This window comes from Dryobates pubescens, chromosome 28 (genome assembly GCF_014839835.1).
Source record: "Dryobates pubescens isolate bDryPub1 chromosome 28, bDryPub1.pri, whole genome shotgun sequence".
In the NCBI taxonomy this organism is placed as follows: domain Eukaryota; kingdom Metazoa; phylum Chordata; class Aves; order Piciformes; family Picidae; genus Dryobates; species Dryobates pubescens.
In genome coordinates, this window is record NC_071639.1 from 10,269,650 (window position 1) to 10,292,454 (window position 22,805).

At 41.9% G+C, this 22,805-nt stretch overlaps 1 protein-coding gene across 1 annotated transcript in view; it reads right to left on the reverse strand.

Moving 5' to 3' along the window:
* Positions 1–1,340: 1,340 nt before the first annotated feature.
* SLC16A10 (solute carrier family 16 member 10) overlaps positions 1,341–22,805 on the reverse strand; it is a 40,666-nt gene continuing 19,201 nt past the window's right edge. The window contains exons 2-6 of the mRNA XM_009896468.2: positions 17,626–17,770; positions 16,778–17,216; positions 4,962–5,105; positions 2,992–3,220; positions 1,341–1,833 (exon numbers count right to left, since the gene is read on the reverse strand). Coding sequence (XP_009894770.2) covers positions 1,598–1,833; positions 2,992–3,220; positions 4,962–5,105; positions 16,778–17,216; positions 17,626–17,770 — 1,193 coding nt within the window. The 3' untranslated portion in view covers positions 1,341–1,597. The remainder of the gene's footprint in view (positions 1,834–2,991; positions 3,221–4,961; positions 5,106–16,777; positions 17,217–17,625; positions 17,771–22,805) is intronic.

The following is a 22,805-nucleotide window of genomic DNA, read 5'->3' on the forward strand; positions in this document are numbered from 1 at the left end:
AAACATTCTATGCTATAATATTGCTAGTATGTTTGATATCACGAATGCACATGGGCTGAGCAATTTACTACAGCTCTAGACAAAGGAAAATAAAGACAATGAAAATTACCATTTTAAAGCAGTATGCCTCCATGGTTTTTGTAAAGAAGTATTGTTACTAATTAAGCAAATGCACTTGAAAGTGCATTTTGTCTTCAGATCACATTTAGTTTACTCTCAGCTATGTCAGTCCTAAAGGAAAGCAGAATTATTGGCAGTGAATGGACTTGAAAGAAAGAATTATTCAGTACTCCACAGCATTGCTCATCCATATCCATAAATAAACAATGTGCTCAGAAGTGTTGTATGATAAACTGAAAAGCAGTGTTTTCATCCCAAATGCTTTCAAATACTTCTCAGAGAGAGGTTTTCAGAAACACCTGCTTGACAAACAGTGCATAATACCCAAGAATATACAATTAATGGAGCCAGGTGGTTAGCATCTCAGGCAAGAGATAGGACATGCAAAGACATTTCTTGGTTTGAATAAAATTGAACACAGCTATAAAGACCTGTAATATACCTGCATGTTCACTTAGTGCAAAAATACTTCATTGCTGAATGGCATTTTAATAGCTTGTGTATTCCCATGTTGAAAAACAACTTATTGCACTTAGACTGTATCCTTTAAAGCTGTCTTGGTTTCAAGGATGAAAAAAAAAAGAACCTAAACAAATACAACAGAGTAGTTTGAAACTTAGTCTAACTCACAATACTGCTCCACAGTGTTACTGTCAGTACAGTTTCAAAGCTATTAGCTAATTCTGAGGTCTAGCTGCAAAAGAAATGTACACAAAGACATTAATAGTATTGCCTTCACCTAATTTAAGCAGCTCTCCAAAACCCATCATTCAGCAGCTTTGCACCTGAAGGTGTGCACTCACAGCTTAGTTTGCTCGTACTCAAAACTTGTGCCCGTCCAAAAGGTCATCCTGACTGTGCTTTCTTTTGGCTACTGTGAAAAGGTGAATGCAAAACAGGTGAGTGTTTTAAGCAAACTGAGCAGGCTGGGGTAACCAGAGAAAATAAAAACAGGTGTTTAATAATTTAGCTTTCTAATGCAAACTGATTTCAGCAAGAGTTAAGGGGATCAAAAGGATGAGTATTCATGTTCCTGATATAGAATTGTAAAACACTGTAGAAGAGCAGGAGGAACTTCAACACACAAATCAGTCAGAGGAGCTACTACATTTTTCCAGTATAAACACCTACAGGTGGTGCCTGTGATTGAAGAATCCTGGGTCAGTGAAGCAAACACATCCACACTTCCAGAAAGAGGTTCTGATGAGTTAGAGGAATAGTCTCTCCACGCACAGAATCACCACACACGTACACACCAATGCTACAAAACTTCAAATACTTGGAAAACATGGCTGGGAATCAAACTCAACAGCTCATCCAAAACCAAAAAGAAGTCCAATGGTATAAAAGATTCCTAGAGCAGTTCTGCAATTTAAGCAACAGTCCATGATCTCTTCAGTATCACAGAGCATCTTCAAACAGTTACAATCCTGCCTTCTGTAGAAGAAGGTTGGGCTGGTACGGAGAAAAGAAAGCATCAAAAGCCAGATTCCATCTCTTTGACTGACTTGGCTGTAGTGTCTGACACCAAAGTGCTTTCATTGTCCAGCATTTTCTCAGTAGTTTCTCTATCAACAGGTTTGGCTCTTTCTTTTAACTTCTGCCTTTCAAGGACCCAGGGGATAAAACACAATATAGCTCCACCAATGATGGGAGGGACACCCGCCAGGTAGAAGGCTACATCATAGCTGCCCAGGCGATCATGCAGCAAACCTGGGAAGACAAGAAAGTTACACCTGATGAACAACAAGGCCTCAGAAATCTGCAGAAAACAAGTCTTCTCTTGGCATTCTGAAACTTCACAGCTGGCACAGGTTGTTATAACCACTCATCTGACTGCCTGATGGCCAAACAGAGCTGTGTATGCGTGGGCAGAAAGGTATTCCGGAGCTGACTTGACTCCAAGGAGCAAAGAACTCAGTCTGTCACATCTCAGCTGCTGAGCTACCACCCATCATTAAGAACAAGCATCACATTTCCTCTTTGAAAGTTGCTCATGTCAGCTTCCCCAGCACTTGAATCTTGCAATGAGTTGGAGAAATGATTCCTGTTTTGGTAACAGTTGTCTTTGATCAAGATGCCGCTTACTCTAGATACACTGCATTGCTGGGAGCCTCTTATTAGAAGTGTTTTCCAGCAGTTTGCTCTGGTTGCTCTCTCAAAACTCCTCCCAGTTATCAAATTCTACTTGAGTATTAGTAGCTGTGGTAGCATACCCAGATCAGGACCACCAGGTTGTTGTAGCATTAATGTTTTGTTCTTTACAGTGCTGCACAGTTCAGTTACACCTCACTAAATATCCTTCAGTAGCACTCACAAGACCTTAGGGTACATTGCTATTTAAAAATCAGTGGTTAGGATTATAGCTTAAGCTATTTCCATGTTCCAAAGAACTTCCAGTTTTCATCTTCAAACCCTGTCCTTTGTCAGTCCCCAAAGAATGAAAAGAGCCAGTGTCCTTACTTATAAGAAGCATTGGAAGTGACCGGAGCTTTCATCCTCTCTTTTCTGCATGAGCAAATTTTAGAGTCCAGTTTCACATTCTAGTTGGGGCCCTCTTCTAACAAAACCAACAGAGATGCTGTCACCTCAGCAGCATGGAAAATGTCAGGTCCTCAACCCAACTGGAAATATTTCTTTTAAGGCATGTTTTAGATCTGCTAAACTTAAGGCAAGATTGAAGCAAACTTCCCAGAGCACAGCACATGAATAGCCCAGGAGCAGCAGTGATATTCACCATGCATTCTGGAGCATGTACCAAGATACTCTCAAGTGTAGGGCACTGCATACAGTTTAGGAATGGCAAATAGGGCCAAAGAGACATGAAACCACAGAAATATCTTTACAGCCACAGACCATACCTAGACTTACCTGCAATGGGTGGACCAACTGTCATAGGTATGGACATGAGTCCTAGTAGAAACCCTATGGCCTGGGAGACATCTTCAGCCCCAACAAGCTCAAAGGCAATAGGAGCCATAATGCAAATGAAGCACCCATCAAACAGGCCCATGAAGAGACATACAGCAATGAGACCTCCAAAGACATGGCACAGTGGAATCATCATCGACATCAGGCCAATAAAGAAGAATGAAGCCACCTAAACATGACCAAGAAGAATACAAAACCAAGTTGCATCAGATCAGCAAAGCTCAAGGGAACAGATGAGCTTTCATGAGTTTGTAGTGATTTAAACTCTGCCTGTATTTACCATAAAATAAATACAAGCAGCCTCCACGGATTGCCATCAGCAGTTACACACCAGGCTAAACCAATGCCTCACTGTCAAAAGAAATTCAAATTCCCATTTGAAAATGCATTTGTAATCAACTCTTCTGCAGTGACCAAGATCACTTCTTACACACTCCTGTTTTGAAGGGCTACTCTCTGCTCTTCACAAGTGCAAGCCACAAAACCATTAGAAATTTAATGTCGCTAAAACACTACAACTAGACTCCTAGGTGTTGCAATTTAAGAAAAAACCTCATTTAGTTGAGTGATTACTTCGGGGTCTTCTATTCAGAGGTGGCATCTGAAAGTCTCACTTCCTTTTTTCCACATAAAGGTATCTTGCTATATTCCTGTAACCAGGCATACGTAAAGATTTTGCATTACAACCCTTGCTGTAAATTAAAGGTCTTTGTCTTTCAGCAAAATGAAGCAGAATTAAGTGAATGTTCCTTTTCCCTGCAGAAATGCTGGTTTACAACAGAAGAGCTGAAGGTGCTGGGTTACAGCTTCACAAATTTAACATGTTTTTTGAGCTTAAACCTATGTGAAACCAACAGTACTCAGAAGCATTCTAGTTCATGCCCTCAAAGTCCATGGTTTTCATTTCTAAAGGGCTGTAGTAGAAAATGAAGAATTACAGAATAAAGACTGCAGGATTAAAAGCAAAACAAAACATCATAGCTTCCCTGCAAGTGTGGTGTTTGTAATTTGTGTAATCTCAAAGCTGCCTTTTCACTTTATCTGAATATTGGCACTTCCTGAGCGTGTAACAATAGGTATGAAATCAATGCAAACGAATGAGATACAGCCCCGGTCTGTCACCAGGGAATCTACATTGCTGTAGCTATGGCAACAAGTCCTCCATCCTCAGAAAGGTGGCCCCTGGCCAAGTTCCCCAGGCTGCAGTGCAGAGAGCAGCCAGCAGATGTCGCTCGGTGTTCAGCTCAAAACACCACCGCAGCGCCCAGGGCTTGAGAACAGGCAAGAGCTAAAGCTTCTGCACAAACTCCACGCTAACACTGCTGCTTCCTCAAAACACACCGTATCGTTTGTGAGCATGGAGGGGAAAAGGTGTCTGTCCTCCTCCGTCCTCAAGATTCAGCATTTCTGGAAGCTGTGCCTCTGCAAGAATTCCCTCTCAGTCAACAAAAACCACAGCTAAGCACCTCTGATACTCCCACAGCTTTACCTGTGTGCACTATGCACAGGACACACTTGACACCAAATTGTCAGCAAAAACCAGGAAAAGAGATCAAAAAAAATAATCTTTAAACATAAGTACACAGATGCAGAAAGATTCATTTTTCTTCTTATGAAATCATGCATAAAACAGAAAGTAGAACCCACAGAATCCCCAAAGGTTCTCTCACTCACATGCTAATGATTAGTAATTTGTTTCCCAGCAGGTAGGAGAATTTTTTTTTTTAATCAAAAATCAGAGATTCATGAACTATGCACCAAAGGCTCCTAGCATTACAAACCATACATGGAGTTTCCTAGTTTAGAAATTCCTCCAGCCTGAATCTCCACTTTGCTTACTTAACAGGACCTGCAACCAAAGCCTTCAGGATATTGTTTGTATACTCCTGCAGAGCAGTGTGAAGACATACCTGCAAATAAACTTTCTTTGCACCAGGGATATAATCTGCAACTCTGCCAAAGATCAATCTGCCAACTCCTGAAGTAATGCCCACACACAGCAGAAGCACTTCTTCTGGCACGCCGTCACCAAATCTGTCTTTCACATGCTTCATCTGTTTAAAGAGAGGGGAGAGAAAACAAACTGGCTTCAGGATTAAAAGGAAAATAAACCTTAGAAAACTTGAGTTAGGTAGAGGTCATCTGCAAATCTCAGACTTACAAGTATGGCTACAAATGGTCAACCAACTTACTCTGCTTTTGCAGATTGCTGAGGAAGTTTTGGACTGGCTCATCACTATTCAGCATATTTGGGGTTTGTTTGGTTTGGTTTTTCAGTTGGTTGGGTTTGTTTGGAGGCTTTTTTATGCTTTGGAAGGCTTGGAGGTTTTTTGTTCACTTGGGGTTATTTTTTTCCATATCAATCATGAAGACCAGAAATTACCCATAAGAAAGACTTGTTTGCACCACCAGTTTTCAAATCACCCTTGGCAATACCAAGCAGGGCAAAGTGGGCATTAAAAGATGCAGAAATAATCTGTGTGGCCCTGTTCTCTGGATAAGAAACCAAAGATTCAGAGGTGTGAAGAAACAAATAGAAGAAACTGACTTGAAGTAGTAAAAACGTTTGAGAGACAAGGTGACCACAAGCTGACAGTCCTGGACAGCAAAAGCTGCACACCAACTGTTACTAACTCTGGTTATGTGACATCACTTCAAGTGAAAGAATCCTTAATGTCCCATCCATAAAATGGAGATGTTCAGTTTTAGTGCCCACTTCAGAGCAAACCAGTCAAGACCCTTTCCTGGCAGAGTGTTAGTACAGAAGCAGAGACCTTTTTTCCAGCACAGAAAGCATTTGCAGTGATTTTCAGTACAAAATCAGCTGGATTTTTGGTTTTTGATAAATTTGGGAACAGTGAAGAAATTTTTCATCTGGTAAGATATTTAAACATAAAAGATAAGTTGTTCTATTAATTCCCTTTCCAAAGGTGAGAAAAGCTGCCAGTTTTCCCACTCCTACCTTTATGTGCCTGTCAACACCTGCTGGCCAAGCCGGCCAGAAAAGCCAAGAAATTTCCTGCCATTCTTGCCACCTGTTCCACTTCTGCTTCTGCAGCCTCCAGCTTGTTTAATTAGCAGACCTGATTTATCCATTCCCCAGAGGCTTGTCAAGAGGTGAGATAAAGCTCTGCATCTGGATAACTATTAACCCTGCATCTGCAACTGACTCATGGATTTCTCAGAGCGGCACTCTTTGGTGGAGGGCGAAATGCTGTCTGCTTTTAGATCACTGCGGGAAAACACGGGACTCATCAGCTCCTCAAGTCAGAGAGTAACTGCTACTCATCCTCACCTTCAAATATGGAAATTGGCTTGTTGGCCTTTTTAGCTTTCACTCCCTTGAAGCACACCATAATCTTAGAGACAGCTTCCAGCTTGGTACAAGGAGAAACATTCTGCAGGAGGGCAGCAGGCAGTGATGCAGGCTGCCCAGAGAGCTTGTTCCGAAGCCTTCCTTGGATGTTTTCCAAACTTAAGTGCACAAAGGCCTGAGCAGCATGGTCTGATCTCAGAGCTGACCCTCTGATCCTTAGCAGCATATTTGATCTCTAGTGATACCGTCACTAAAGAAGCTGTAAGTAACAACAGTGTTAACTGAACAGCTCGAAATCCAGTGAGCCAGGATTCAGTCAGTCCTGCAAGTGCTAACTCATGGACTAACAGACATTTGTTAAAATGCATCATCTAGGTTAAATGCTTCAACAAAATCCATTTTTAGCTGATAGAACTACTCAAAAACTCCATGACAGGCAATGACTGCTTCTGAACCTTCTCAAACAGTATCTCATGCATGCTTTTGGCATTGCAGAGCTAGACAGGCTGTAATTTGATGACTCTTAAGGCATTGCCTACAGCAATCAGACACATGAAAGGCCCAAGCATTTCCCTCCATGTTTCACCTGTTCTCACTAACTTCGCTAGGCAGCTCGTCACTCCTAAGAGCTGTGACCATGCTGAACTGCAGGCCTGATCTCTCCAGCAAAGGTCTGTAGACAACCAGGACAAGATCTGAGACTAGCATGGCTTCTTTACTACTTTAAATTGTTATCTTTATACAATCCAATTTTCCAAACTAAGCCACAGTCACTGAACAGCATAACTGAACACATTCTACCAGCATTATCAGAGTAATGCACGAGACAGATCTTTCTCTCCTAATGAGACTAGAAGAAAGATTAGCCACTTGGTAGTGGCTGGAAGGCTTTCAGGTTAGCTTTGGCTAACCTCTCTCCAGCCAACTAGACCCGTATTTCACCAAGATCTTTCACTCATTGCACACACAGTTGAGCAATACTCCTGCACTGAATCAGAGATAAGGCGATCAGGGCAGAGCTCTAGCTCCTTTCTTCCAAACACAAAGAACCTGAATGCAAAAGAAGTGGTAATGAACTAATTCTGTCCATTGCTTCCCCCTGTGTATATTCCATTGTGGGAATTCCTAATCAAGTCAAGCTTTAGCTGTTAGAGTTATCTTTAAGAGCATGTGGAAGATGAGTACAATCCCAGAGATCAAAGTAGGCAACCAACAGAAAATTCAAACTGGAGGAACCAAAACAATGGTTGTTAACCAGTAAACAGTTTTTCTACTCAAGAGTCACAAATGCTAATAATTTTTAAAGCAATTAAGCCAGTTCTCATGTCTAGAAAGAATGAATGCCAATTGGTAGGCCTGAAAGATATTCAGGGAATAGTGTAAAAAGCAAGCTGGAGACTGAGAAAAGCCTGAAGCATGGGGGGCAGACACCCTACACTGCATCACAAGACAGTCCATGACTTCCACTCTTTCCCTTTTTCCACTTCATTTCACCTCTCAGGATATTTTCAGGTCTTATCTTCCACTAGTAGTTTCTTCAAGTGTCAGAGACTGGATCCCATTGCAGTGATAAGAGACAACAAATGAACAGGCACTGAATCAGTGGTGGATGAGCGTGGCTTAGGCAGCAGCATTAAGATAGATAAGGCACACATGGTGGAGGAAGCTCACAGTGGCTGAGAACATGGATGAGGAATAAAGCCAGGGATATGTAAGAACTGTAAGTTTTTACATACACATGAGGGCTGAGAGTTAAACTGTTGAGTAATTTACCCTTTGAAGTACTTCTAAAAATGATTCTTATTTGTACCTACAATCCACAGCTTAGTGTTAGTTCTATCCATTCCTTGTGGTCTAAAGCAGTGTTTCTTGGCCCTGTCTTATTCTCAAAACTCAACCAGCCACTGTGTCCAAAATTAAGCCAGAGCTGCTGATAGCAGCTAATCACATTAACCTGCATTTCCAGAGTAACAGCAGAAAAGGAAACAAACCCAGAACTGCTCATAAACACCTAACAGGTATCATCATAAGCTAAAGATCAAAGTAAAACTGTGATAAAACCACCCTAACTTCTCCCTAATACATGGCAGGCAGCAAACCCTGATGGAGAAGGACAGATGTTGCACATCCTGACCTTGGCCAGGGTTTTGAGATTCTCAGTTCTCATGAGCCAGTTTGGAATACATGACTTAAATGGAACAATTGTAAGGACAGATGCTGAGATGTCTGGAAAAGCTATTTTTGATTAGCAAGTCATTTCAGAATTGAATGTGTCAAGGCTCCATAGAAATCTGCTCAAATCTCCCACTGTTTAAAAATACCATTAATACTATGGACAGTGAAACAGAACACGGGCTTATTCAATTTGCAAACTACATCAAATGAGCACTTCAGACACTAAAGAAAAAAAGACTGGAATTAAAAATGATCTTGACAAGCTGGCATCTCAGTCAGGTGTGAAATAATGATTAATTTCCATGAAAACATTCTGAGGTAGGTATCCAAAACACACACCATGAGGTACGCGAGACGGATGAACACGTGATGGAAGAATGGTCTGGCAACAGCTCTTTATGAAAGGAACTGAAGGCTTAGCAGATCAAACCTCAGCATCTTCTAATAATGTCATCATATTGCAGATGTCATGCACTATCAATTCAAGACATGTGACCTTCACAGACTGCTCAGCACCAGTAAGGCCTCAGCTGAATTAGGTCTTCTATTTGGTCATTACTCTCTGTTAAAGACTTGAGCCATGCATGCAGAAACCAGAAGAAAGATCTGGCTGTAGGCAGAAGTTTGTTAAGTTATGAAAATAACTAACTACTTTAAGAGGCCCTTTCCCAAAGTCTGCACTCAACTGGGTAAACTGGATCAAGTACTGGCATACCTCCAGTCTTATTTTCTAAGGCTCATGAAGTGACTTGATGTCTCAGTGTAGTCACAAACACTTACTGAGTGTTGTAACATGAACACTTCTTTTAGCTGGTAAAACTCTGATGCATATTTGATCACAAGTACCCTCCTGACTGAAGAAAGCAATTTCCTGACATCACCACTTATGTCAATTTTAGAAACAGAATTAATTCTTTTCACAGCATTGTGGTATTTGCTAATGTCATAAAGTGTTATCAGTACTCATGTAACTCAAACTAAGCATACTACATGACATTCTGATTAAGAAGTTGGGGAATATCAAATCAATGGATTAAGATATCCTATACAAATACCCAAAGCAACAAGAAAATACTGGAGTGACCACTGATGATTAAGAGTGTATGCACTGGACTCATTAAAAGAGTGCTTTGGCTGATTGTTGTAAACAATTTAAGATGGATTTTCAAAGTGGCTAACAGAAGTGAAGCAACTAAACCTCTTATCCTCTTTATAATTGCCATAATCTTATAATATGGATTGCTTCAATGTATTGAAACTTTACTTCAGTCAGCTACTCTACATCCAGTTTAGTATTTCTTTAAGTTGAGGGAGAAATCTCTTGCACTACTCTGTCTACTGGGGCTGTCTTGACCTTGACTTCTAAACAAATAAAGGTCAAACCTCCTTAGCCTAGAAATAAAATCAAGAATACTGAAGATGAATAACAGCATATGCTGTTTTGTCCAGAAATAAGAGCAAAAACATGCTACCAAAAGTGATTTTTCTTAAACAAAGAATGGTTAGTAGTTAGTTACTTCAATTAACTACCTCATTTCCTTCCTTATTTGTGCCTAAATTAGGCATTGATGGAAATATTACAAAAGTCTTATAGAAAGCATCTCTTTAGCTTCTGATAACTGAGCTCAAGGCTGAAGGTAAGCTTACAGTAAACTATATGTGAGGACAAGTGGAACTATGTATTAACCAATTAAAGGAAGTAGTAGGTGCTGTTATCACTTCCCTTTTTCCATTATAATACAGCAAGCAAGACCTTTATTACAACACAGCTACAGCATTTACTTGACACAAAAGGATGGCTTCTCCCTGACCTTAAGCTGTCTGCCTTAGCCAGGCTGCCTAACTTGTAGGGGGGGAAAAAAAGAAAGTATGAAGTAGAAAACAATTTGCTGCTTCTCCCACCACCACCCCCAGTGTCAGCAGTGGACAATCTAGCCAAGAAAATATACTGCCAGATCAACATTGAGGGGTGCTGAGAAAGAAATAGGTGCACAAGGTAATTACAGAAGTGGAGGAAGGGGGAAAATGTCACTGACCTGGGCAGTCAAACTGCAGCAGATGTTGCGATCTGAAGGGAGATAAATGCAAAGATTAGAAAAGCAAGTAAAGCACAGGCAGCCACTGAAGGGTTGGGGTCTCAGACAGCTGCTTAATAATTACATTAGGCCTTTGCAAAGTCAGTGCATTGCTAGTTTTCTGTTGGAGACAGAAATACAGTAGATACAGCAGGGGAGAAAGGTGGCAGTGCTAACATAGACAGCTGTATCTACAGTTCTAACTACTTTAGATTATCTACAGGGAAGAGAAATCTGTTTGACAGTTATCTGTTAGTACTGGACAACTGAAAAGACACTACCCTAGCATCACAAAACAGACTAAACAGCAGATTCTGGGAAACAAAAGATGTAGCAGACTTCAGACAAATGACTGATGTAAGAGGTCTGAAGAAAGGAACAGGTTTCTTGAAGAGCAGCTCATAAAAACAAGTGAATGGAGAGATGGAGACCAATGTTTTCCACCGAGTAAGAAATACCAAGCATACCAATCAGGTATTAAACATTATTTTATACAACACTCCAAAAGCAGCAAATTCGTGACATAGTAGAAGTGGTTCACAACACAGAGCACTTACCTTATGAGGACTGGTATGCACTTTACTGTGGGTAGTGTATGTGGGGGTTTTGTTTAACTTTAGAGACTTGGTTACTAGAGTCCATACAGCATACACCACACCACATCATGCTTTGCACTGACAAAGGACAGCACGTATCAGTGCTGCTGTCTCCACTGGGGAATCCAGGACTTGAAGGGAGGAGAGAGGTGCAGGATTAGGACTGCACACACAAGGCACAAGTTGAAGAGTTCCTTACTGCAAGGTATGGAACTCTTCTATGGCTCCTTGAGCAGATGCAGGTCTCACTACAGGTAACACAAAGCAGCTACCACTGTCTGTGCAGAGGTGACAGCAACCTGAATGCTGGTGTCTCAAATGAGTCTAAGCTAGAGATGTCACACCTAATTTAGGGAACACACCAGTAGGGGAGGCTTGAAGAATTAGAAAAATAGTTGTAAGTAAAGCAACCTACACTAGATTCTATGGTCCTGCTCTAGCAGGAGGGTTGGACTTGATCTCCAGAGGTTCCTTCCAACCCCTGCCATCCTGTGATCCTATTATGGCTAATGAACAGGGTGGTTTGGGGCAGAACATCAACTACTGCAGAGGAGTCATCCTGACTCCCCTGTAGCTTGTCCCAATATAGACCTGCTGGAGAATCTTGGGTGCTTTCTATACCCTTCAGGTTTTCCAGCATAATTCTTCTTGATGACCCAAAGCTTTTGCTTGGGGAGGGTGCAGTGTGCAAGTGGAAAATTTTTCTGAATGGGCAGAATAAAGAGACTGTTTTGTCCTCAATAAAGAAGGCCTTTCAGAAACTGAGCATACAGAAGTGAATGCAAAGTGAATACAACTTTGCAAAGTACCCAGCAAGAATTTCAAAGTATTTCCTAGGAAAAAGAAAAAGGAAAAAACCCACAACTGTGGCTGCAGAGAATCTTCTGGAGCTTGGCTCTTCGTTTCTCCAAGCTGATTGCACAGGAAGACAGTTTTTACTGGCACATGTTCTAGGGAGGGCAAGGTTCAGACATTGAATCTGCACAGCAGAATCTGATCCCTTAAAAAACAAGGCACAACAGCTGATGCAGAGTGAAAAATGGAGAGAGACAATGGAAGAGACTAAATCTTGTCTCTCTTGATGTGAACTAACAAAGACAAAAATCACCTTTGCTGCTCACCCAGACAATAGCTGCCAAGGGAAGGGATAGTGAGCAGACACTACTGGCTAACGACTCTCTGGAATGTGCATAGACAAGATTATCTCTACCCATCAGCTACCCGGGAAAGGGAGGATGGTGAGAAGGACAATGGATTCACCACCTGGATACATACCTAAAAAATACTGTGACAAAAACTGAGCAAAAGACCTGAGCAGTGCCTGCCCAGGAGAAGAAGATACAAGAAGAAAGCAGGACAGACACGGGGAAAAGGCATCACCACATAGCCTGGAAGCAGCAAATCAGGAAAAATCCTCTCTCCATGTCCTAAGTTCCACCTGCTGCAACTCGTGGAGCTGAAGAGACTGCTCAGTACTTGGACTTTGGGATCTCTCCCTCCCCTCCTCCAGCAGAGGACAGCACAGCCAACAAGCATGACATCTCCAAGCCAAAGCAGCAACACCCTTTCTCCACAGACCCAAACCATCTTGGGGGATGTGGTAATAAAACTCCTTTCCTCTTCTCTCTCCCTCTTCTCCCTCTCCATTTTTTTCCCCCTCTCTCCCCCTTCTTCTGTTCCATCCACTTTACTCTGTTAATAAATAGCCTGGCTGTTGATCTTTTGGCCTCGTCTGTGCCTCCAATTTCATAACCCGGGAATATTCAAAAGAACTGAGTCTCTTTCCCTCTCCAGGCTGAGACAGATGAGCCAAAACAGCTGGCTGATAAAGAACAGAGCTGAAGGACAAATCATCCTGGTTCAGTTTAAGAAGGCAGCCCAAGGTGATAAAATAGTTGCAGAATAGTTAGAGCACAATGAAGGATCTTGCACACTGCAAAGGGGAAAAGGAGAGAACCACATCTATCACCACAAATCTGTATGGTCTATAATCCAGATCAACAAATTCCCCTGGGTTTTGGTTCTTTTTCCACTTCAGAAACAAATGAAAGAATTTCCTTATCTAAAGAACAGGAGCAATATGGATGCTCCAGCAATAGATAAGGCCAGTAGACAGCACCATCTCTTTGTCCAAGGACAGACTATGTGGGCACAGTACTAGACCCATCAAATTCAGAGTACCAAACACAGAAGATCTGGAGACAGACTAAGCCACACAGCAGACAAATATTTATCTGAGCTGTCCCATTGTGTGATGCAGCAGAGAAATGAGTTTGTTTATATGCATTAGAAAAATTCTTCTATCAACTACTTGAGAGATTCCAGCCATCTCCATGCCCCTCTTAGGAATAAAAGTGTGTTAGGATAACAAATATTTTGAGTGATGTTCAGCTTCTGAGAAGACTGCCTGCATGATTTAGCCTTTAAGTGCCCATCATCTCTTCTGATAAGCTGTATCTGAGACACATTACTCTAAAACATCCCTACACAGCAGGAGGACTGTGACCTTCCTTCTCTTATCAGACAAAATACAATTGCAGTATTGCTCATTGCTATCTTTAAACCCAGAGACTGTCTAGAGAAGATTCATGAGCTCTGAATTCCCCAACCCTGTGCTTTCTGGAGATGTTGGTGGGTGGTTTCCTCTTGCAAGATATAGTATTGGAAAGGCAGCTGAAAGACCACAGGAGGCAATGAAAAGAATACAAACTGAACAGGAAGGACTCTATGCAGGTGCAAAAGGCCAAGATGAGCAGGTATGCTGGGTAATGCTGACTCAAGAGCTCAAAATGGGTCAAGTGGCTTCTGAAGGAAACACAGCAAGGTACTCAATCTGTCACAGCTGTCTGTGGAGTGAGCAGAGCAGAGGATTAGTGGCCTGGTAAGAATGCTTGTCACCACTGGCACTTCTTCCCAGCCATTCCTAGAATCTATAAAAAGAGAAGGGAGCTACACCAATTACCTCTTGCAACATACACTGTGAGGAGCAAGGAAACTCCTCTGAATTCTTCCAAACTGTATTTCTGGGTTTCATAGAGCAAAACACAGAACACATGCACTCCACAGCCACAGCTGACCAAAAATCTCTACATATGCAAGCAGGTACCCATCATGGAATATGGCCACAGATAAGCATCAAAAGGGAAAGTCAGTTTTAGTGTAAATCAAGGAAAATGCAGCAAATCAGGGTGCTAAATATTTAAATCTGTTTTTCCTGAAGTCTTAAGACTACAGTGGTATAACAACCTCAGCAGCACTCAAAGACCCTGCCTGGGAGCTTAGGAGTTCCTTTTCCATGCAAAGCCAGTGGACAGCAGCTGAAGTGCAGTGACTGGAGCACACCAAGTAAGCAGGCTCCAGCTACCATCACACCAAGAGATGACACAAGCAGGGTCAAGAGAACACTGTGGCAGAAACCTGCTTTCCAGGTGGGAAAAATGGAACTTGAGAAGTACAAGAACCAGGCCTGAGGACTAAGGGGATAGTCACAGGCATGAGGCTCTGTGTAGTAACCTCCTCTTAGGGCACCTGCAACCAGCATCCCATTCTAGTGGTCTGGTTATTGTCAAGCAACCCTAACTGTGGGGAAATTAATAACTTTAGCATAAGGAAAGCTGTCATTGTCCAAGTATCATCTCCCTGTTCCAGCAGCACTACTATTTTTTAAATGCAGTAGGAACAACAATATCTTTCCTTTCCAAAAGCTGGGGAACATAATCTGATTTAGTAAATGTGCCAGCAAAATGTTATTTTTCATACAGCCTTTGACTTATCTGGAAGTACATACTGCTATGTACTCCTGGAAGTACATAAACTGTGGGGTTTTATCAGGAGCAGACAAAACTAGATAAAAGTCCAGAGCTATCTACTGGAGCTGGGGTCTCTGTGTTGAAGGGCAGAACCCAAGCTGATCCTTCATAAACACTGATCCATTCACTATCTCAAATACAGATCCACAAGAGACTCTCCTCAAAATCTTAAATTCTAGCTGTACTTTGGAACAGTTGTATAGTGCTATCAAAGATTATATCAGTAACAGCTTTGATCAAGTCCTTTTCCTGGATTGGAGCTCTGTTTTGCAATCAGAACTTGTGCCAATCTGATAAAGGGGGGAAAAAAAGAAAGCACTCAACAGGAGTGAAAGCACACCATGGAAAGAAAAAGTTACACAAAGGGGTTTGTTCTCTGCAACGCAGCCAGCAGCTTTAGTCCCACCTAGAAACATGAAGCATTCATACAAGCATCTTGGTAAGAGAATTGCCAAATAAATATATTTCAGAGGTTCTGTGTGACTGCTTGTATAGGAGGAGTTAGCAGCAGGTGTCACACTGACTCAGCCAGCTGATTGTACAGTTCTTTGTAACAGACTAATTCCAGGTGTTACAGAACAAGGTCTACATGGAACTAGCCATGGATAAAAGTGAGTTCACAGCTGCTCAAATACAAAGCAGTCCCCACCCTTAGGCAATATTTTAAAACAAGCATCTGATGAAGTCAGTAAACTAACCAAGATACTGCCAGCAAGCAGTGACACCCCTTGCTGTACTGCATACAAGCCTGTTGAAGAGAAGAGAATTCAAGACATTTATTATCATTCATCTCACTGTTCTGTTATGAATGAACAATAAATTAATAAGATCCTTCTGTTTCATAGTGAGAGTAGTTATACTAGTCCATGCTCTATCAAATACTCTTGCTTGTGGTCTAAACAGCATCCCATTGCAGGCTGTTGGCTTTTTGCTCCTTTCAGTTTTAAGCCTTCTGGTTTGCACCACTGCAGTTTAGATAGCAGCACCAGGAAGCTGTGTGAAAATAACTCACCCTTTAAGCACCTAGAGCAGCGAGAGCCAGCCAGACAAATCTCCTGGCTGCATCAGAATTGCTTAGATTAACTGTACTGTAGGAAAAAAGAATTCTGCTAAGGAAGCATTAACTTTATCACATGTATGAGAGATGGCTGCTGGGCAGCTGGCCCATCATCAGAAGCTAAAGCTCTATCAGTTACTGCAGAAAGCAATAAACACCAGCTGAGAACTGGCAGCTAGAAGCACAGGTTGACAGGATCAAGTTGTTAGTACTTTAGTGGTAAACTACAAAGCCCAAGTTTGAGACACAAAACACCGCAGTACTTTGATAAACTGCAAAACAGTCAAAATATACTCTTAAAATGCTTTTTTACCATACCTCAATTTAAGGGGGGGGGGATTTAAAATCAGAAGTTTTATTTGTTAACTGTTGTTTAACCCTTCCATTATTCCTCTGAAATGCACAAGTGTCATTGGCAATGTATGCAGCCAACTACCAACATCTCCCTGGAGAGCAGGGAACACTTTTCAAATGTCTGTTTTCATGGTTGAAGTACTTTACCAAGAAGAAGGATCAACTAATATTTCTGATTAGAGCCCTCTCCTAATCCCAGACATCCAAATCAGGTTTGCTGCTCTCCCCAAAACAACTCGCGTTTCCAGGGGCGCTTCCTACCACAGATCACCTTCGTAGTCCGCAGCACAAAGGGAGATAGCTGCAGGGTTTAAAGTGTGATACATAAAGAAACACACACTTACCAAGTGAACATAAGGCACAAAATATCCAAAAAGTGCAGCTGGGATCCCAACAGCCCAGATTCTGTAGCTGAGAACTTTGAAAACAGAGAAATTGCAAATCTTTTTTTCAGAAGGGAATCTGAACTTCCCCTTCTTTCCCCCCTCCTTGGCTTTGGCACTGGGAACAAGCGGTTTGTAGGTAAAGCCAGCCAAGAACAGAACAAACATGAGGATGCACAGGACCCTCAAGGTGTTGAAGAGGCCGACAGAGTCGATCAGAACCCTCAGGAGGAAGGGCAGTGACACAGTGAACAAGCTGCTGCCCGCGGTGACGATGCCGTTCACCAGTCCAAGGCGTTTCTTGAAGTAGTGACCCAGAATGACCAAGGATGGCTGGTAGGCAAAGGAGCAGCCACAGGCAAATAAGACTCCATAGGTGAAATAGAGAGGTTCAATGGTGCTATGTCAAAAGAAGGGAAGAGAAAAACAAAATGAGTGCTCAGTACCATACTGCATGCTCACATTCACCTACCAGATGCAAGGCAGATTCAGTGAATGGACATGTTTACAGAAATGAGTTAAGAATTATTCAGGACAGTGCTGCTGATCTTACAGCATTAGTCTTCTGCTGAAAACATTATGCACAACAGTTCCTGCTAAAGAGGGAGTGCAATTATAATGTTATATCTGAGGAGGGTTAACTACTTTTGAAAGATGAAAGTACCACTCTGAGTTACAAGTCACAGCTGGAAAGAAAAGCAAATAAACCAAGGTTTATGATGTTATATAAAGTGTCAGTTGCTGACAGGATCAGCATTACCTCTACACTGTAACAGTGACAAAATAATTTAAAGACTAGAATTGCTTACCTTACAAAAGAACTTGCAAGGAGTCCAGTGAACCCCACTGCAGCTCCAACAACAGCTACTTTCCGACAGCCAAACAAGTCTGTGAATATGCTGACTATGGGAGAGCAGAAGAAAATCATCCCCATAGAAAGAGAGCTCACCCATGCTGCAAAAGAGAAGACAACAGCTTTTCAGGAAAGCAAGAGCTTAAAAGTCTCACTATTTTAGTTCAGCAGTAGAATCCTACAGAAAACATGAGTAACAATGGGGAAAGAATTCTTTTTAAACTATCAAAATGAATCTTAAAGAGTTGCCTGACATGGTAAGAAGCTTGACCAATTTACATGATCAATTGAGTCAGACTTTATCAGCTTAAGGAATGCTGGCTTTGGGGCTTCTTAAACCAAAACCAAAGACACCATAAAACCACCAACCACCACAATTATTCCTCCAGTAACTAACCCAGTATTCAAACTGACCTCTAGCCCATTAAAGATACCTTCAAGGCTCCATATATCTGCTCCAACATCAGTTAGCACATTTCACTTGAAATCTAGACTTCAATGACCAAACATTTGCTAAAAAATTTCACAGATTGACTTAATTACACAGATCTAGATTATACTGAGCATTGGTTGCTTGTGTACTCATTATTATAGGCCTTTATATCATAGCATGCACAGGAAAAAGAAGATTTTGCTTTAAACTCGAGCTAGCACAATCATTTCCACATACAATAGGAAAATATCACTGCATCTGATACTGCTCCAGCACTACACACAGTGTTAGAGCTGTGCTTCGTTGACAAATGAGCCTTCAGCTCAGCAAGGTTCAATTGAGCATACTAAAGACTCAGCCACAACTGCCTTTTTTTCTTTTGTTCCAACTGTACAAAAATATCTTTAAAAAGAAAAAAAACTTGGGTAGAAAAGAATCTGATGCAAATCAGAAGTGAGCTTTCTGCTTCGCTTCATGCAGGTGTTCAGAACCACATCTTTTGCCTGCTATCATCTGATCAGTCTTTCAAACATGCATTGCTGGTGTCACACCCAACGGTTCTCCCAGGGCATAAAAGTAAACCAAGCTTCTGTAGCACAACCACCAATGCATAGATATTCTAAAGGGCAAGTGTCCCCATCCATTTGGGAAGGAATGTTGTTTAAGCCTTCCCTAAAGACACAGCGAGGTAAACAATCATGGTTCAGTAATATGGGCAAATAAAATTACCGGGGGGGGGGAATATATATATATATAAGTATGCAATTAAAACCAAAAGACCTACTAAAGAATAGTGCACCAAGACTTAAAAGCAGTGCTGTTAAAGCCCCAACCAGCCTACACATTGAAGACCCCACTGTGCGAGGCGCTAGAAGCAAAACAAACAAGCAGAAAAAACAAACCTGTTCCTTCAAAGAGTTTACAATAGAAATGAAAGACAAAAGGGGGGGGGGGGGGGGCGGGGAAGAACAGCTGGCTGGAGAAAAACAAATGACAGCAGAAGAAATGAAACCTCCATTTTACAACAAGCAATGACCTCAATGAAACATGAAACAACTGTTTGGGGAAAGAGGTGTTACGGGACTTCGAGCAAGGGAAAAATGTAATGGGTTTTCAAGGCACAATCTGAAGGAGAGGGAAGTGTTTCTTTGGGCAATTCCTGTGTAGAACTAACCCAGTTTAAGAAGGACATTGAGACACTTGAACATGTCCAGAGAAGGGCAACAAGGCTGGTGAGAGGCCTTGAGCACAAGCCCTATGAGGAGAGGCTGAGGGAGCTGGGATTGTTTAGCCTGGAGAAGAGAAGGATCAGGGGTGACCTCATTGCCCTCTACAACTACCTGAAAGGTGGTTGTAGCCAGGAAGGGGTTGGTCTCTTCTCCCAGGCAACCAGCACCAGAACAAGGGGACACAGTCTCAAGCTGCACCAGGGGAGGTTTAGACTCGAAGTGAGGAGAAAGTTGTTCACTGAGCGAGTCATTCGTCATTGGAATGTGCTGCCCAGGGAGGTGGTGGAGTCACCGTCCCTGGAGGTGTTCAAGGGGAGACTGGACGTGGCACTTGGTGCCATGGTCTAGTCGTGAGGTCTACCGAGACAGGCTGGACTCGATGATCCTTGAGGTCTCTTCCAACCTTAGTTTTACTGTGATAGATGTTCCTGACATTTAATGTCCAGAACGTTGTGTCATTTAACGCCACATGCATGCATAGTTCCAGAAGTTTACTGCATTCATCCTTTGTGAAGGAATCCAGCACCCAAACGTATCAAGACAAACAGAAGAGCACACGTAAATTGTTCATTTCCCTCAGGTTAAAAGAAAACCCTCTTGCTGTAGTACCTTGACCCCACAAAGAAACTGATGGCTATAAAAATATATTCAGAAAGATAAAAGCAATTTCCAGTTTCACTTCACCCAAATAAGTTTTTAAGCACTCTTACACTTTTTTTGCTCAGTGTGCAGAAAGCACAAAGAATTGTTGTCACACTTTCAAAACACAGAATTACAATTGTCCCAAATAAGATGAAAAATTACAAATGCAGCTTGCCAGAATAATGAGAGCTCTCCAGAGCAGTTATTACATATTAATTAAAACATTTCTCCTCCAGGCTGTTGGCTGCATTCCTAGCCACAAGCTGGCTATATTCCAGAGCTGCTAATTCAGATACTAATACAGCACCTAATTGCTACATAACTGCATTCATATTCATACACAAAACATTTTGATTGCCATAGAAGTGGAGTTATTTCTACCTTAAGGATCTGAACCTCCCTTAAGGCACTGGAACTTAAGAATGAACTCTTCAAAACATGCAATTGCAGAACAACCAATTCTCAAGCTTCCCTAGAAGATGGGACAGAAGTTATCCTTCAGATAGAGGAAAAAAACCAAACTCATTACAGAATCAGAATATGGCTCAGGTTGGAAGGGACCTCATCTGCTCCAACCTCTCTTGCCATGGGCAGGGATGCTTTTCAACTGGACTCTGCTCAAGGCCTCATCCAACCTGGCCTTGAACACCCCAAGGGAGGAAGCATCCACAACCTCCCTGGGCAGCCTGTTCCAGAGTCTCACCACCCTTGTAGTGAAGAACTTCCAAACTTCCACCTAAGATCCTGTCTAACTGTACTCTCCCTCAGCTTCAAACCATTCCCCTTTGTCCTATCACCACACACCCCTATGGAAAGTCCCTTTGCAGCCTTCCTGTTGGATCCCTTCAGGTATTGGAAGGCAGCTCTAAGGCCACCCCAGAGCCTTCTCTTCTCGGGGCTGAAAAAAAACAGCTCACTCAGCCTTCGTGGCCCTCCTTTAGACTCACCCCAACATCTGTGTCTCCTCTTTTCTACCTGTCTTGGTTTATTGTTTTTGCCTGTGCCCAGAAGCACAGGGTTACCCTTTGCCTAAGGCACTCCAGATACATCCTCTTTTATCCATTACCTACTTTTCTTTCTCCAGGGAAAAGCTAGGAATTTCCAAGAGAGGGAATTGTTCAACTCATGTTAGGAAACTAACAGATCATCAGAACCATTACACATAGCAAGCATCCAAATATCCTCCCATATCCTGAGAGCCTCTGTAGGTCAGCCTCCTGGAAAATGCCAAGCCTATTTTTATCCAGCCTATCACTACTCAAAACCAACATCCAATTCCTCATGCTACATGTCTTGCTTAACACACATCTGTGAAAAACCTTTGCAGGGCCTGCTCAGTAGCTTCTTATGAAATCTGAGGAATTTCATCAATTGTGGGTGCAAGAGGGAAAGCAACTGTGTTTCCACAGAACAGTTGCCTTTACTGGGCAATCCACAGATCACAGAGCAGAATGCCAGTAGAAAAGGAAAGCAGATGTTGAAATGCAGGTCTTGACACGTTTAGAACTCCTACTGTCAAAGAAGTGCACTGCTTGCTCTATTCAAGAGAGATCTGCTGGTCCCATTAGACAAAGTGTGTGTTTAAGGACTAAAAATAAAGTCATGACATAATGTTGCCACAGGAAGTATCCCATACTCTGAACTCAGGTTACATGACTACAGCTTTCAGTTTGCTTATTTCAAGTTTACAGTCTGCAGATGTCTGAGCTAGGCTCTCCCAGAAGAGCAATACTACCAAAAAAACCAAATGTAACCCCCAATTTAAAGTTCTAAAGTATTACAGGCAAAGAATTTAGCACAAGGAAATTCCATCTCTTTTGGACACCAAAGCTGTCTTGAACTGACTTTAAGAATCAGAATTCTCTATGAAGGATCTAATCAGATTTCTACAACACATAAAAGATCATGGCCAATACACAAAGATTTATGGACCACAGGTTAGTGGAAGTATCTGACAGGAATAAGAGAGAGCTTCCCCCCCCTGCTTCCTTCTATTTTTTCGTTGCTGGAGAACAAAGTTTATTGAATAATCTCATTAGTGAAAGATACTGGCAATTATAATGAGCCAGAAAGCAAGCACTGTGTATGATCCACTAGATCCTAATAAAGAATTCTTTGAGCAGACACCCTGCTTCCATATCACAAACATGAAAGCCTGACCTCTGGTTTTGGTAGACATTAAGTCATTATCAGACAGCCTGAAGTAGTTCATTCTGATGCTGTGTTTAAGCATCTCTTCAACACTCCTGCCTCGTGAGAGTCCAAAAAGCTACCTCAGGTGTGTATGTGCCATTTTCATCTTGATGCAGCAAGGGGGAAAGAAGCAGAAACTTGCCAATGTGCTGCAAAGTTAGCAAAATAAGCTCATAAAGGAGGAGTAAGAAACAAAACCAAACATGATATCAAGTCAGAACATCCACTGATTTATTCCAAGGCTTTATACACTGCAAATGTTCTCCACAAGGCTTTTTACACCATAAAAGGGTGACAGATGAAAGGCCAAGTGCCAGAAGAGATTCACAAATATCTTTAACACAGTGACCTTCCCCCATCCTGCCACTTACAAAAACAAGACTAGACTAGTTTCACCCTCTGCCTTTGTAAGTCATGACAACACAACATCACAATTTCTACTGAAGTCGAGTGCTTGTAAGCATAAATAGCAGGAAAACAGAAAAGTCAGAAAAACAAGTATTCATGCACTGACAAAGCATCCTGAATTGCTGCAGCTAGCTGAGTGCTGAGATGCCACCTCCTTCACACGGCCTCTAACACTAGCTTAGGTTTTTGAGGTGTTTTGTTTGTTGTTTTGGTTTGGGCTTTTTGTTTGGT